The 17,238-nt window shown below is 50.6% G+C and overlaps 1 protein-coding gene across 3 annotated transcripts in view; it reads left to right on the top strand.

Moving 5' to 3' along the window:
- smyd3 (SET and MYND domain containing 3) overlaps positions 1-17,238 on the top strand; it is an 894,585-nt gene that overhangs the window by 718,749 nt on the left and 158,598 nt on the right. For 2 of the 3 annotated variants that reach the window (XM_038815506.1, XM_038815488.1), the window contains exon 6: positions 5,497-5,564. The exons of the other annotated variant lie outside the window; for it this stretch is intronic. In XM_038815506.1, the coding sequence (XP_038671434.1) occupies positions 5,497-5,564 (68 nt within the window). The remainder of the gene's footprint in view (positions 1-5,496; positions 5,565-17,238) is intronic. 3 annotated transcript variants of the gene reach the window in all.

Here is a 17,238-nt window from a genome sequence, read left to right on the forward strand (position 1 = left end):
ACAAGGGGATGAGAGAAGAGCTAGCTAAGGTAGACTGGGAGCAAAGACTTTATGATGAAACAGTTGAGGAACAGTGGAGAACATTCCAAGTGATTTTTCATAGTGCTCTGGGGTGGTCCCAGCAGATTGGAAATTAGCAAACGTGACACCAATGTTTAAAAAAGGAGGTAGGCAGAAAGCGGGTAATTATAGGCCAGTTAACTTAACTTCGGTAGTCGGGAAGATGCTGGAATCTATCAGCAAGGAAGAAATAGCGAGGCATCTGGATGGAAATTGTCCCATTGGGCAGACGCAGCATGGGTTCATAAAGGGCAGGTCGTGCCTAACTAATTTAGTGTAATTTTTTGAGGACATTACCAGTGCGGTAGATAATGGGGAGCCAATGGATGTAGTATATCTGGATTTCCAGAAAGCCTTTGACAAGGTGCCACACAAAAGGTTGCTGTATAAGATAAAGATGCATGGCATTAAGTATAAAGTAGTAGCATGGATAGAGGATTGGTTAATTAATAGAAAGCAGAGTGGGGATTAATGGGTGTTTCTCTGGTTGCTAATCAATACTCGTGGTTGGATTGGATGGATTTGTTTATTGTCACGTGTACCGAGGTACAGTGAAAAGTATTTTTCTGCGAGCAGCTCAACAGATCATTAAGTACGTGGGAAGAAAAGGGAAGAAAAGAAAATACATAATAGGGCAAGACAAGATATACAGTGTAACTACATAAGCACCGGCATCGGATGAAGCATACAGGGTGTAGTGTTAATGAGGTCAGTCCATAAGAGGGTAATTTAGGAGTCTGGTGACAGTGGGGAAGAAGCTGTTTTTTAGTCTGTTTGTGCGTGTTCTCAGAGGTTGGAAAGAAATAAGTTGGAAAAGTGAGTAAGTCGGGTGGGAGGGATCCTTGATTATGCCGCCTGCTTTCCCCAGGCAGCGGGAGGTGTAGATGGAGTCAATGAATGGGAGGCAGGTTCGTGTGATGGACTGGGCTGTGTTCACGACTCTCTGAAGTTTCTTGCGGTCCTGGGCCGAGCAGTTGCCATACCAGGCTGTGATGCAGCCCGATAGGATGCTTTCTGTGGTGCATCTGTAAAAGTTGGTAAGGGTTAATGTGGACATGCCGAATTCCCTTAGTTTCCTGAGGAAGTATAGGCACTGTTGTGCTTTCTTGGTGGTAGCATCGATGTGGGTGGACCTGGACAGATTTTTGGAGATGTGCACCCCTAGGAATTTGAAACTGTGAACCATCTCCACCTCGGCCCCGTTGATGCTGACAGGGGTGTGTACAGTACTTTGCTTCCTGAAGTCAATGACCAGCTCTTTAGTTTTGCTGGCATTGAGGGAGAGATTGTTGTCGCTGCACCACTCCACTAGGTTCTCTATCTCCCTCCTGTATTCTGACTCGTCGTTATGCGAGATCCGGCCCACTATGGTCGTATCGTCAGCAAACTTGTAGATGGAGTTGGAACCAGGTTTTGCCACGCAGTCGTGTGTGTACAGGGAGTAGAGTAGGGGGCTAAGTACGCAGCCTTGCGGGGCCCCGGTATTGAGGACTATTGTGGAGGAGGTGTTGTTGTTCATTCTTACTGATTGTGGTCTGTTGGTCAGAAAATCGAGGATCCAGTTGCAGAGTGGAGAGCCAAGTCCTAAGTTTTGGAGCTTTGATATGAGCTTGGCTGGGATTATGGTGTTGAAGGCGGAGCTGTAGTCAATAAATAGGAGTCTGATGTAGGAGTCCTTTTTTCGAGATGCTCTAGGGATGAGTGTAGGGCCAGGGAAATGGCATCTGATGTGGACCGGTTGCAGCGGTATGCGAATTGCAGTGGTCAAGGGGTTGGAGGATGGAGGTGATGCGCTTCATGATCAACCTCTCGAAGCACTTCATTACGACTTAAGTCAGGGCCACCGGACGGTAATCATTGAGGCACGTTGCCTGAGGGCCCAAATGTTATTTTTGTGGCCAGAGCAAACATCCCAGGCAGCGCTGCCAAGCGCAGAGCGCAACCTGCAACGGGTGCGGGAAGAAGGGCCTCTTCATTTCCGTTTGCCAGGCCCGGTCGGTCGCGTTGTTTCCGGGCCCGGCATTGCTACACCCCACACGTGTGATCCAGGGGCGTCGCCATCTTCTCCACCACAAGCCACGTGGGGGCCGCCATCTTTGATGCCGCCCGCCATGTGCGCCCCGTGGGCGCCGCCATCTTCGGCACCATTTTGGACCGCGCCTCAGGACCCCTGCTCGCCTGGCCGTTTGCTGCCCGCTGATACCTCCGCCATCGCTGATCAGCCCGGGACCTCCCAAAATCTTCCGCAGCTCGCCTCCATCACCCTTGATCAGTCTAGGCCCCGCAACCTTGCGACCGCTACGACGACAGTAAAGATCAATGGGCACGAGACGACCTGCCTCTTTGACTCCGGGAGCACAGAGAGTTTCATCCACCCTGCTACAGTAAAGCGCTGCTCCCTCCCGGTACACCCCGTCACCCAGAAAATCTCCCTGGCCTCCGTATCCCATTCCGTGCATATCCGGGGGTACTGCGTCACGACCCTCACCGTTCAGGGCGTAGAGTTCAGCAACATCCGGCTCTACGTCCTTCCCCATCTCTGCGCTGCCCTGTTACTCGGTCTTGACTTTCAATGCCACCTCCAAAGCCTTACTTTGAAATTCGGCGGACCCATACCCCCCTCACCGTCTGCGGCCTCACGACCCTAAAGGTCGAATCACCTTCACTTTTTGCAAACCTCACCCGGACTGCAAGCCCATCGCCACTCAGAGCAGCCGGTACAGTGCCCAGGACAGGACTTTCTTCAGATTGGAGGTCCAACGGCTTCTGCGGGAAGGGATCATTGAGGCCAGCAATAGCCCCTGGAGAGCTCAAGTGGTGGTAGTGAAGACTGGGGAGAAGTACAGGATGGTCATTGACTACAGTCAGACCATCAACCGGTACACGCACCTCGATGCGTACCCCCTCCCACGCATATCTGACATGGTCAATCAGATTGAACAGTATCGAGTCTTCTCCACAGTAGACTTGAAGTCCGCCTACCACCAGCTCCCCATCCGCCCGGAGGACCGCCAAAACACTGTGTTCGAAGCAGATGGCCACCTCTATCATTTCCTTAGAGTTCCCTTCGGCGTCGCCAATGGGGTCTCGATCTTCCAGCGAGAGATGGACCGAATGGTTGACCAGTACGGGCTGCGGGCCACCTTTCCATACCTAGATAATGTCACTGTCTGCGGCCATGATCAGCAAGACCATGACGCAAACCTCCAAAAATTCCTCCATACCGCCAAACTCCTTAACCTCACCTACAATAAGGAGAAATGCGTGTTCCGCACCAACTGCTTAGCCCGCCTTGGCTACGTAGTGGAAAATGGAGTCCTTGGGCCCGACCCCGACTGCATGCACCCCCTCCTGGAACTCCCTCTTCCCCACTGTCCCAAGTCCCTGAAACGATGCCTGGGGTTTTTCTCATATTACGCCCAGTGGGTCCCTAATTATGCAGACAAGGCCCGCCCACTCATCAAGTCCACAGTTTTTCCCCTGACGGCTGAGGCACGCCAAGCCTTCAACCACATCAAGGCGGACATTGCCAAGGCCACGATGCACGCAGTCGACGAGACCCTCCCCTTTCAGGTGGAGAGCGATGCATCAGATGTAGCTCTGGCCGCCACCCTCAACCAGGCGGGCAGACCCATGGCTTTCTTTTCCCGCACCCTCCATGCCTCCGACATTCGGCACTCCTCTGTCGAAAAGGAGGCCCAAGCCATTGTGGAAGCTGTGCGACATTGGCGGCATTACCTGGCCGGCAGGAGATTCACTCTCCTCACTGACCAACGATCGGTTGGTTTCATGTTTAACAATATGCAGCGGGGCAAGATCAAAAACAACAAGATCTTGAGGTGGAGGATCGAGCTCTCCACCTATAACTATGAAATCTTGTATCGCCCGGGGAAGCTCAATGAGCCCTCAGATGCCCTGCCCCGCGGTACATGTGCCAGCGCACAAGTGGACCGACTCCGGGCTCTCCACAATGACCCCTGCCACCCGGGGGTCACCCGATTCTTCCATTTTATCAATGCCCGCAACTGCCCTACTCCATTGAGGATGTCAGGACCGTCACCAGAGACTGTCAAGTCTGCACAGAGTGCAAGCTGCACTACTACCGGCCAGATAGAGCGCACCTGGTGAAGGCCTCCTGCCCCTTTGAACCCCTCAGCGTGGATTTAAATGGCCCCTCCCCTCCACCGACCGCAACATGTACTTCCTTCACGTAATTGATGAGTACTCCCAGCTCCCTTTCGCCATCCTATGCCCCGACATGACTTCTGCCACGCCCATCAAGGCCCTGCACAGCATCTTCATCCTGTTCGGTTTCCCCACCTACATCCACAGCAATCGGGGATCCTCTTTCATGAGTGACGAGTTGCGTCAGTTGCTGCTCAGCAACGGCATCGCCTCGAGCAGGACGACCAGCTACAACCATCGGGGAAACGGGCAGGTGGAGAGGGAGAATGGGACGGTCTGGAAGGCCGTCCTGCTGGCCCTTCGGTCTAGAAATCTCCCAGTCTCCCGCTGGCAGGAGGTCTTCCCTGACGCGCTCCATTCCATCTGGTTTGCTCCTGTTCACTGCTACTAATGAGACCCCTCAAGAACGTGTGTTTGCCTTCACTAGGAAGTCCACCTCCTGGGTCTCGCTCCCAACATGGCTGACAGTTGCTGGACCCGTCCTCCTCCTCCGGAAGCATGTGCGGAGCCATAAATCGGATCCCTTGGTTGAGAAAGTCCACCTCCTCCATGCAAACCCCTAGTACCCCTACGTGGCACTCCCCGACGGGCGACAGGACACAGTCTCCCTCCAGGACCTGGCACCCGCTGGGTCCCCACCCACAAGCCCCGACCTGATACCACTCCTCCCCCCCACCCCCAGTTGCCTCTCTGCGCCACCCACCCTCCCACCAGCGAACCTCACCGCAGCCCCCACCCCAGCAGGACCTGTCCCCTCACTGGATCCACTAAGGGGTGACGAAGGAGAGGACAACACGTTCCCGGAGTCGCAGGTAACCACACCGGCGCCCACACCGCCACCAGGACTGAGGCGATCGCAGCGGAGGGTCTGAGCCCCCGACAGACTCAATCTGTAATGTTTTCTTCACCCCTGCCGGACTTTTTTTAAACAGGGGGTGAATGTGGTAAATACCACTGGTAACACATTGCATGTATTACGGTACTGCCGCTGTATTACAGGTACCACAGTAAATCCTCCCAGCAGGCGACGTATAAAAGTGTATGCTCCCCTGCGCTGCAGCCATTCTGGTTCCAGCTGCAGGAGGCACAACATCTTGTGCAATAAAGCCTCGATTGTTTCACCATTCTCGTCTCGTGGTCATTGACGGTACATCAGGAACCCCCATACGTGAGCCTCCTGTTGCGTGAGTCGGGATCTGCCTTTTTTGTGGAGGCTTGGCGTAATGTGGACTTTGTTTTCTGTTCACACAGGTGACATGCAACTGTTTCACCATCAGTGATGGGGAGATGCAAGAACTTGGCGTTGGCCTTTATCCCAGGTACAGTGGCTGGAATCTGGGTAAACCGGCAGCTCATGCTGTGCAAAGCCCCATTGCTCAACTTTGACTTCGTAATGTTTAGTTTGTTCTCTTTTTTTTTTAAAACAGCTTCTCCTGACCTTGGCTCCTGCCGGGTCGGCAGGGTAAAAGATTTATTTTCCCTCCCCAGCCGATTCTATCACATTTCCCCGCAGTTTGCCCCCTTAAAGGCCCTGTACAAATGCAAGTATCTGTTGGGTCGATCTGCTCCTTCTGCTTATCTGCCCGGTCAGAGAATCATTCAACACAGCAAGATGCCCTTTGGCCCATCGCTCCGATGGCGGAAAGAGCAATCCAGTCACTCCCAATGCCCTGAAGTAGGCTTTAGGTACGAATGCAAGTTAGATATTGAAATGTAGGACACTTTGCCAAAGTGTTCAAATTCCTATCAGATCTAAACCCGCCCTGCTCAAGTAAGCTGCCAATCAATGTGAAGTCGATTCAACATTGTAAATACGATCTGTCCAAGATATATTGTGGAAAAAAAGCTATTCCAATTCCGGGCCAGACCCCAACAGTGGCTAGAATGCTCCACAGAAATCCCAATATTTTACTTTAATTGTGTAAGACTGAGGAATGGACACCTCGCTCCAGGAGCGATTGGACAGAAAATAGGGACATGGCATATCAAAACAAACTTCATTACTAACACAACATTAAAATATCTTTAACATCACACAAGAAAATAACTTACAATTGCCCCTTAAACAATGCTAATCCATGCAGTGAATACAGTAGCCCTTAACTGCTATCTTTATTCCCACTCAATCAACAATAAAAAAATCTCAGCTCTCGCTCCACTGCTACATACAGTTAGCCCGCAGGAATACCTGATTTACAGCGATGAGAAAGAAAGGTCTTGTGCCATTGCTTTAAAGAAATGATCTGACTCCTGTCAGGACCATGCAGAAACCCTGGCTGTATTTCTTCAGGAGATGCTTCTCAGCTTGTTTCAGTTCACCTTATAATTAAATTCTTCTGAACTACTTGAAAAGAAATTGCTAGTCTATCTACAGACCTATCTTTTAACTGAACTGCAGTGAGAGTAAAATGCTTGACGTCTGCTCACAGCTTTATCGAGAACTCAATTGGCTGCTTCTCTGCCAAATGCCTGATAACTAAACTCCACCCAGTAACTACATCATCTTATGGGTGGCACGGTAGCACAGTGGTTTCACAGCGCCAGGGTCCCAGGTTCAATTCCCAGCTTGGGTCACTGTCTGTGTGGAGTCTGCACGTTCTACCCATGTCTGCGTAGGTTTCGTCCGGGTGCTCCTGTTTCCTCCCACAGGCCCCGAAAGATGTGCTTGTTGGGTGAATTGGACAATCTGAATTCTCCCTCTGTGTACCCGAACAGGCGCCAGAGTGTGGCGACTAGGGGCTTTTCACAGTAAATTCATTGCAGTGTTCATGTAAGCCTACTTGTGACAGTAATAGAAATTATTATTATCAATAAAGATTATTACCAAGCTAAAATCTAAATACCTCCTCAGGGAATCCCCACCCACCATAATCCAAACAAAACTGCATTAGCTCAGACTTTTTATGATGCTTTAATTGCACCCCTGGATCCCAAAATCTTTTAAAAACGTATTTAATTCCAAACATATTCAAGAGTACAAAAACATTAATCAGAAACATTATCATCACACCCACAGTTCACAGTTTGTGCAATCTTCCAACCTTTTCACCCCCCCCCCCCCCGCAACAAACATTTCCTCAAACATGGTCATGAACAGTCCCCACCTTGTCCGCTGATCCCCTCAACTCGAACGTGATCTTTTCCAGCCGAAGGAAGTCACACAGGTCCCCCCAGCCAGGCCGCCAGCCCCTGTGGGGCAATTAGAGGGGCAAAGGCCACTAAATCGGACCTGCTCCCCTCCATCAGCTCCGGCATTTCCGATACCCCAAAGATTGCCACTATTTGGTCCGGCCCGACCTCGACCCCCACTATCATCAGTAGCACCCCGAATACCCCTCCCAGTATCTCTCCAACTTCTCACAGCCCCAAAACATGTGCACGTGATTTGCTGGTCCTCGCCCACAATTCTCACACTTGTCTGCCATCCCCTGGAAGAACCCACTCATCCTGCCCCGAGTCACATGCACCCTGTGAGCCACCTTATATTGAATCACTCTCATCCTCACGCACAAGGAGGTTGAATTTACCCTAGGCATCACCTCACTCCGCACTCCCCATCCTATCTCACCCCAAACTCCTCCTCCCATTTATTCTTGATCCTCACCACCTGCGTTCCCCCCTGTTCCCCAAGTCACCCATATATATCAGCAATCCTGCCCTCCCCTTCCACATGGATGGATGGATTTGTTTATTGTCACGTGTACTGAGGTACAGTGAAAAGTATTTTTCTGCAAGCAGCTCAACAGATCATTCAGTACATGGGAAGAAAGGGAATTAAACAGAATTCAAGAAAATACATGAGAATACATAATAGGGCAACACAATATATACAATGTACTACATAAGCATTGGCATCAGATGAAGCAGACATGGGTGTAGTGTTAATGAGGTCAGTCCATAAGAGGGTCATTTAGGAGTCTGGTGACAGCGGGGAAGAAGCTGTTTTTGAATCTGTTCGTCCGTGTTCTCAGACTTCTGAATCTCCTGCCCAATGGAAGAAGTTGGAAAAGTGAGTAAGCCGGGTGGGAGGGATCCTTGATTATGCTGCCTGCTTTCCCCCGGCAGCGGGAGGTGTAGATGGAATCAGTGGATGGGAGGCAGGTTCGTGTGATGGACTGGGCGGTATTCACGTCTCTCTGAAGTTCCTTGCGGTCCTGGGCCGAGCAGTTGCCATACCAGGCTGTGATGCAGCCCGATAGGATGCTCTCTATAGTGCATCTGTAAAAGTTGGTAAGGGTTAATGTGGACATGCCGAATTTCCTTCGTTTCCTGAGGAAGTAAAGGCGCTGTTGTGCTTTCTTGGTGATAGCTATTTTGCGACCATCAGAAAACTTTGGTGTAGTTCCCCTGATCCAAATGATTTCTCTAAGTGGAAGATGTGAAGCATCGATTCCAGGAGACAGCATCTGTCTGTGTTCACTCTTTGCTCTCTATCTCGTGTTGCTATTTTCTGTCATGCAAAGGGGCATTGCCAGTCGCTGATTAAAACTTACCCAGCAAGCATCTCCATCCTACAGCCCTCCATAAACTGCCCCCTCCCTTCCCCGCAGCGTGTTAAGCTCTTTCAGTCCATGCCCGCACCTGAAACCTCCAATCTGTTTCTAGCTAAATCTTTATCGCGCCTCCTCCTCGAAAGAGATGCTGCCTCACTTTTACCTGTTCCACCTATCCACCGCTCGACGGGGTACAAACCAGTTCTCTCTCATATTTATTTTTTGCCTCCGGCTGTCAAAACCCGTGTACTTCTTGTTCTGTCAAGTTAGTCAATTAGCTTGTTTGCACCTCTGTTATTTATAGCTCTCAGCATTTTCGCAAACCCTTCAATTTTCTTTTCTCTGTTTGAAAGCTTGCTCCACCCTCCCAGCTGCTCTCGAAAAGCTGTACAGTCCAAAGGCCCAGAATGAACCTGCTCTCTCTTCCCTGAACACACTCGTCTGGATGACGGTATGGGACTTTTTACCGCCATCTTATGTCATAAAGGCCAGAAAACATAGGAGCAGAAAGCAGAATGAGGCCACTCGGTCTATCGAGTCTGCTCCGCTATTCAATCATGGCTGATATTTTTCTCATCCCCGTTCTCCTGCCTTCTCCCCATAACCCCTGATCCCCTTGTTAATCAAGAACCTATCTATCTCTGTCTTAAAGACACTCAGTGATTTGACCACCACAGCCTTCTGCAGCAAAGAGTTTCACAGATTCACCACCCACTGGCTGAAGAAATTCCTCCGCATCTCTGTTTTAAAGGATTGTCCCTTTAGTCTGAGATTGTGTCCTCTGCTTCTAGTTTTTCCTACAAGTGGAAACATCCTCTCTACGTCCACTCTATCCAGGCCTCGCAGTATCCTGTAAGTTTCAATAAGATCCCCCCTCATCCTTCTAAATTCCCAACGAGTACAGACCCAGAGTCCTCAACCATTCCTCATACGACAAGCTCTTCATTCCAGGGATCATTCTTGTGAATCTCCTCAAGACACTTTCCAAGGCCAGCACATCCTTCCTTAGATAGGGGGCCCAGAATTGCTCACAATACTCCAAATGGGGTCTGACCAGAACCTTATACAGGCCTCAACTCTTGTATTCACGATAGTGACGTTTGAGGGGCATCTTGACAAATACATGAATAGGATGGGAATAGAGGGATATGGACCCCGGAAGTGTAGAAGATTTTAGTTTAGATGGGCAGCATGGTCAGAGCAGGTTTGGAGGGCTGAAGGGCCCGTTCCTGTGCTGGACTTTTCATTGTTCTTTGTATTCTAGCCCTCTCGGCATGAATGCTAACATTGCATTTGCCTTCCTAAACTGTTTGAGTAAAGTCTTGATCATCTCGTCCCGATTGGGTTTCAAGGGAATAAAATTGTAAGTGCTGGGATCGGGAATAATCTGGGTTACTCCGGAACCAAATGGAATCCAAACATCGAGATCCCCGCCTTGCTCTGGCAAGTCGGCCTTTCTGACCGGGATAGTAGAGTGGCAGGACCATTAGGGAGCTAGTATCCTGGATAGGGGCAAAAGGTGGTGAGGAGGGGTCATGGATTGGTGTGAGCTGACGCGAGGTTGGCATAGGGACTATCAGGTGCCATGGGGATGAATGTGACGCATAGGTTGGCATGGAGGAGCTATTGGTACTGCCTGAGGTGGCATGGATGGGGCATAGAGAAGGCATGAGGCGAGGGCTAGAGGAACTACTAATTAACAGCACAGTCCCAGAGAACAGAGGTTGGCTGTTTAATCAGCCTGCCTCAGCCCCTGGCAGTACTCTGTGGCTGTGGAATGAAGGCAACACCATTCGGGGGACTTAAAGGGTGGAATGAACTGGAAGATTTCCCAACTCTGTGACCCCCTCCCACCCGGAATGGAAATCCGGGCCTGAGGCCACTCTCCCAGCAGCTTTAACCCACCCTCAAAGAGTTAGCATTTGCCTGGCTCTGACAGCGCAGTCGAGATTGGGGACTCACCCAGTACGTGAGCACAGACACAAGCCTCCATGCTCTCCTTCCTTTGCTGGAGTTCAGGGTGAGAATCTGAGTAAACCAGCTGCAAATTGTTCGCAGTTGCTCGACGAAAATGAGCCGGGATCGCTGAGGGGCACATGGCAGCAGGGCCTCTGCATGAACTGCCGCAGCGTGGTTACACCGTGAAATAACTGTCTAGCCAGCCTGGGGCTGACCTGCTTCACACTCTGCAAGTTTAGTGCTCGAATGGAAGGCAGCTCTGGAACTGGACCCATGTGACCAGCTACGCATACCCAAAGATTCTCAGAATTGTTACGGCACAGGAAGGAACCACTTGGCCTGTCGTGTCCGTGCTAACTCTCCGTGAGAGAAATTTACCCAGTACCACTTCAAGGCTTACCTCTAGTGTGTGTAGGCTTGAAGGAGGAGTTTAACTGACACCCATCATCTTACCATTGCTTCTCGCGGAGAGGTAGCACGGACACGACACCCATCATCTTACCATTGCTTCTCCGGCTCCGGTTTTCTTTCTCGTGGAGGAATTAGCTTTCAGAGAGGGAAAGCATTCCCGGCCACAATGATTGGTCTCGAAACCCAAGTCTCACCATAGATGCTGGCTGCCCCTGGATTATCGTCGATCGGCCCGTTATTATGTACTCTATCTCAAACATTCCAGCTGAAATCACTGCGATAAGAACTCTGCTTAAATTTATCTAAGTAACCCCGTTAGCTTCACTAAGCTGACCTAACGCCACCTTCTCGGCTCCCCAGGATGTCCATGAATCCTAATTGCCTGGAGGCTGCAAGCAGCTCTGAGGGCTTGTCTGTGAGCAGCAAACCACATAAGGTCCAAACTGCAACCAGCAGCTGCACCGTACGGCGCCCAGGACGTCTTGGAGCTCTTACTGCCTGGACCCTGCTAACAGCAGCATCTTTTCTGAATGGAGCCTCTTCCCCGCTGTAGAACACTCAGATTAATTGAAACTTGAGAAGCGTCTTAAGCTCCACCCATCTCCATGATGTCGTGGCCCTTCAGGGTTCACCGAATGCTTTTAAAATAGTTTAGCTCTCACTCCCAAAACAAAACATTCTCTCTGAACTGCACTGCTTTGCCAGCAGTGTGGGCATCTTGTCTCCAGTTCTCCAGTTCAGTAAGCCAACCTGCTATTTTATGGCCTCATCTCTTCCATTCTGACTCTCAGACAAACATGGATAATGTTATGAACTTCCATGTTCTTTTAGGTGTTCTGGGCATACCTACAACCCAGCATTTTAGTAACTTTTGCAATGACACTCTTTCCAGAACGAAACCTTACCACTAAAATATTGACACGAACCACGGACTAGATATTCGCCGCAACCCAAATCTGAGCCGCCTGCCTATCAGTGGGAAAAATACATTGGGAGGTTAGTAGTGTACAAGCAGTGTGCAGTACACCGAGTGGATTAACAGCGCCGTGCAGCCTCGATCTTCAAGGCACACACTGCGCACGTTCCGCTTCACCAGTCTCGTCCAGTATGCGGGTTGCTGGTGAAAATGCGAGGCAAAAATAAATACAGTCAAAATTGTCGGGCAAGCATCCTTATCGCCGGGGTGGGTTGTTGTTTTTTAAGCTGCAAATTCTCTCTGTGTCAGCTCCTGGAGGCACATAGCTGCACGCTGAAATTCTTTGTTATCACAGCTATTATGTAAAGAAGGAGAGGGAATTTGTATTTACACAGCCCTCCTAATGAATTCAGCAGTGCTAAGCCCCAGTTAAATGGATTACATGGATTTTACTGTTTGGGCTTTAGATAATTAATGGCTGCTTTCAATTCTAATTGACAGAATATAAAATGCCTTTGTAACCCGCACTCACAAGGGATGTGCCCTATATTTGGATGTGATTTGCATACCAATGTGGTGCTGGAAAGTGAGGAAGTTACCGAGATCAAGCTTGCATGTGAACGAGCATGGCTTCCTCATGCCCTTTGGCACACGGTGCCAGCATCGAAAGGGCAATGAATGAAGATTCGCAGGGTTGCGTATAAACTGTGGCCGTTAGCATCCTGTCCGTGTGCAACAACAACTTCTATTTATGTGATGTAACAAAATGCCTGAGCGCTACCAACCCAAACGTTAGCTGACTCAAAGAGGTAGAGTCGAAGGAGCGTCTAAAAGGAGTAAAAGGTGGGGGGAGGGATTTCAAAGCTTGAGGCCTAGGAAATGAAAGATACGTTGCCCGATTTTTCACGCAATATTTCAGTGGGCAGACGCCTACAAGAGGTGGAAGCACAACCCCTCTGACAATCAAGCAGACAACGTAGCCCATTCAAAGACTAATTTAACGCAATTTTATGTTGCCCGTCGGCTTTTAAAAGTTGGCGGGTGGGCCGATTGGTCAGGTGGCTTTTATGCTTTTGCTACAACTCGATCCAGGGTGGGATGAAATGTCCGAGCTGAAATAAAATTTGAAAAGGTGTCTGAGGACTGTGTTTGGATGTTTGGCCTGGACACTCTTTGCATAGTTTTTCCATCCAATTTTTTCCCGGGTGTCAGCAGCTCCCTGAGACAGCTTCCCAGTCGCTGTCCCCCTGAGGGAGCACATTGAAAGCGGCAGCCTGCACCCTCCCTTCTCTTCGCGCCCGCCCTCTTCCCCCCCCCGACCCCTGGCAGCGCTCGGCCTTTCGCAGACCTCCTTACACCCTGGCTGCCTGTTAGCTGGCCAGCCAGCGTGAGATTGCGCTCCGGGACCGACCGGGACCAGGAACCCATTTCACACCCGCTCCCGGGCCCACCGGTTGCATGTGCCCAACGGCAGGAAATTCTGGCCATGGTCACCGACGGTGGTGCGGTTAAAATCGGGGATGTGCAAGATGCCAGAGGTAAGGCCATGCAGGGATTTGAAAGCAAGGATAAGAGTGTTAAAATCGTGATGTTACCTGACCAGGAGCAAATGTAGGCGGTCCGACCATGAGCACAGGGCTGATAGGTGGTCAGGAGTTACTGTGAGTTAAGGCACAGCCGCAGTGTTTGTGTTTTTTTTACAGAGGGTAGAATGCGGGACACCAGCCAGGAGCACGTTGGAATAGTTGAGCCTTGAATGGGGGTTTTTGAGCGGCCAGTAAGCTCGATAAGAGAAGGCCGGCGATATTACTGGTGGCACACATGTGAAGTTGGAGGCTCATCTCAAGGTCAAATGCGACGCAAAGTTTGCAAACAGACTGGCTTAATCTCGGACTGTTGCCATGGGGAGGGATGGAGTCGGTAGCTAGGAGATTCGAGTTTGGAGCGAGGACCGAAAACAACGGGTTCAGTCTTCCCAATGTTTAACCAGAGGAAATTCTTGCTCATCCAGAACTGGGGCAAGCAGCTCGATAGCTCAGCAGCATCGCGGAGGTTTGAGAAAGTTGGTGATCCTAGAATCATAGAATTTACAGTGCAGAAGGAGGCCATTCGGCCCATCGGGTCTGCACCAGCTTTGGAAAGAGCACTCTACTTAAGCCCACGCCTCCACCCTATCTCCGTAACCCAGTAACCCCACCTCACCTTTTTTTTTGAACACTAAGGGCAATTTATCATGGCCAATCCACCTAACCCGGACATCTTTGGACTGTGGGAGTAAACCGGAGCACCCGGAGGAAACCCACGCACACACGGGGAAAATGTGCAGTCTCCACACAGACAGTGACCCAGCAGGGAATTGAACCTGGCGCTGTGAAGCCACAGTGCTAACCACTCTGCTACCGTGCTGCCCACTGATGAGCTAAAGGTGGCTGTCGTCAGAGTACATGTGATTACTAGCACTGGGCAGCACATTAAGGGGGGTGGGGAAGCAGCCGGAACTCACACACATACCCTTCCAGCCTGCCCTGGAAGGAAAATCGTTGTGGTGCCGACCCGCTCCTCGGCAACCTGCCCCACAGCCAAAACACACTGCAGCCAGGTGGAATCATGCCAGTGTGGGACGTCCCCACTGCGAAACAGGGGGGCTTACTATCTGCGAAGGGTGGGGGGGGGGGGGGGGGGGGGGTTCTTTGCACATCGGGTGGTGGCCCCCTCAGGTAGGAACTCTACCTTACTGCCCAATAGTTTTTGTCAAAAGCGGACAGGTCAGACCAGCCCAACTGCCCTTGACAGCCATTTTATGAGGTGGACAGCACAATGTTGGGGTCAATTGTCTTGTTAACAATTGGCTCTGAATTATTTATTGAAATATGGCGGACAGACCGTTGGCACCCAGTGTGTGTGGGGGGGGGGGGGGGGGGCATGTGAACCCCAGCCAAAAATGTGTGCATTTATATAGTACCTTCTAAACCATCCCAGGAGAAATGAAATATTTTTGAAGTGCAGTCACTGTTGTAATGCAGAGAAGCAGTGGCGAATCTGTGCACAGCAAGCTCCCACAAAGTTATATGATCGTGGCGAGATAACCTATTTTCTCGTGCCGTTGGTCGAGGGATAAATATTCATGTAAATAAATATAAATGTTGCTCTTAGGAATAGTGCCCTGGGATCGTTTACATTCACCTGAGTGTGAGCTATGTGCAAGAGCGACTGGGTGTTAGAAATGAGAAGCTGTCCCATTTGCAAGTTCTTTTTTTTTTTAATAAACAATTTTATTGAGGTAGTTTTTGGCTTTATAAACAGTTACAGACATCATCAGAAAGGAAGCAAAAAAGGCAAAAATGTGCAAACATCCACGTACTTTCAATACTTCCATCGTACCGTATTGCACAAGCCCGCTCCCCTCCCACCTGTACTACCCGCCATATTTTCCCTCCTACTCTACTCTACCCCCCCCCCCCCCAACCCCCCTGCTGACGCTCACTCTCCCGCAAAGAAGTCAATAAATGGTTGCCACCTCCGGGTGAACCCCTGCACAGATCCCCTCAAGGCGAACTTAATTTTTTCCATCCCCAGGAAACTTGACATGTCCGCAAGCCACCACTCAGTCTTCGGGGGCTTTGAGTCCCTCCACGCCAATAATATTCGTCGCCGGGCTATCAGGGAAGCAAAGGCCAGCACATCGGCCGCTTTCTCCCCCTGGACGCCCGGGTCTTCCGAAACCCCAAAAATTGCCACCCCTGGACTCATCACCACCCTTGTTTTTAGCACCTGGGACATGACCCCCGCAAATCCCTCCCAGTACCCCCTCAGCTCAGGGCATGCCCAAAACATGTGCACATGGTTCGCTGGTCCTCCCGCGCACCTAGCGCATTTGTCCTCTATCCCGAAAAATTTGCTCATCCGAGCCACCGACATATGGGCCCCGGTGAACGACCTTAAATTGGATCAGCCCGAGCCTAGCACATGTCGCGGTCGAGTTTACCCTACTCAGGGCCTCTGCCCACAGCCCATCCTCCATTTCCCCGCCTCGCTCCTCCTCCCATTTAAGTTTCAGTTCCTCTGTCTGGGACCCTTCCTCCCTCATGAGCACCTTATAAATACCCGAGACTCTACCCTCCCCTTCGTCCCTCCCAGAGACTATTCTGTCTAGGATCCCCATTGGCGGGAGGCGCGGGAAAGATGGGACCTGTCTACGAACAAAGTCCCGCAACTGTAGGTATCTAAAATCATTTCCCCTTACCAACCCAAATTTCTCCTCCAAGCTCCTCAAACTCGCGAAGCTCCCTTCCAGGAACATATCACCCACCCTTCCCGCCCCTGCTCGCCGCCATACTCGGAACCCCCCATCCACCCCATTTGCAAGTTCTGATAGAAACATAGAAAATAGAAGCAGGGGACAATTCGGCCCTTTGAGCCTGTTCTGCTATTCAACCTGGCTGATCTTCCACCTGGACACCATACCCCACCGCTCTCCCCATACCCCTTGACGCCTTTATTGTCTCGAAATCTAACTATTTCCTTCCTAAGTATATTTGGTGACGTGGCCTGCAGAACCTTCTGGGGTAGAGAATTCCACACGTTCTCCACCCTTTGAGTGAAGAACTTTCTCCTCATCTCAGTCCTTAATGGCCAACCCCTCCTGAAACTGTGACCCGTCGTCCTAACCCCCCCCCCCCCCCCCCCCAGCCGTCCAGTCTGTCCAGCCCTGTCAGACTTTTCAATTAGATCATTATTCTGAATTCCAGTCAATACAGTCCCGGTCGACCCAATCTTTCCTCATTCGACAACCCTGTCATCCCAGGGATCAATCTGGTGAACTTTGTTGCACTCCTTCTGTGTTCTCCGCTTTTGATGATTCTTGGAATTCACCAAGGAAAAAAAAAAACTCCTAACAGATTGTGAACTTGTGGTTACATATTTTTGAAGGTTCTACTTTCCACTTTTGGCTGAGTTCTGATGGGTTGGCTTCCCAACACTGCTTTGGATTATTCCTTCCGGAACCATCTGCTTATCAGCTTTGGCAGCCTTTCGTGCAGCCTGACACTGAAGGTTCTTTTACCTAAACCCAAAACCCACCCACCTGAAGACCCAGCCATTTGTTCCGGAATGTGTTGGATGCTGAAGCGGGCACCTGGAAAGGGAATACTGGGGTGATATAGCCCGCCAGTTGCAAACTGAAGGTTGGCCCTTGGCCGCGTGATGACGGTTGGC

Source organism: Scyliorhinus canicula, chromosome 1, assembly GCF_902713615.1.
Source record: "Scyliorhinus canicula chromosome 1, sScyCan1.1, whole genome shotgun sequence".
Taxonomy (NCBI): domain Eukaryota; kingdom Metazoa; phylum Chordata; class Chondrichthyes; order Carcharhiniformes; family Scyliorhinidae; genus Scyliorhinus; species Scyliorhinus canicula.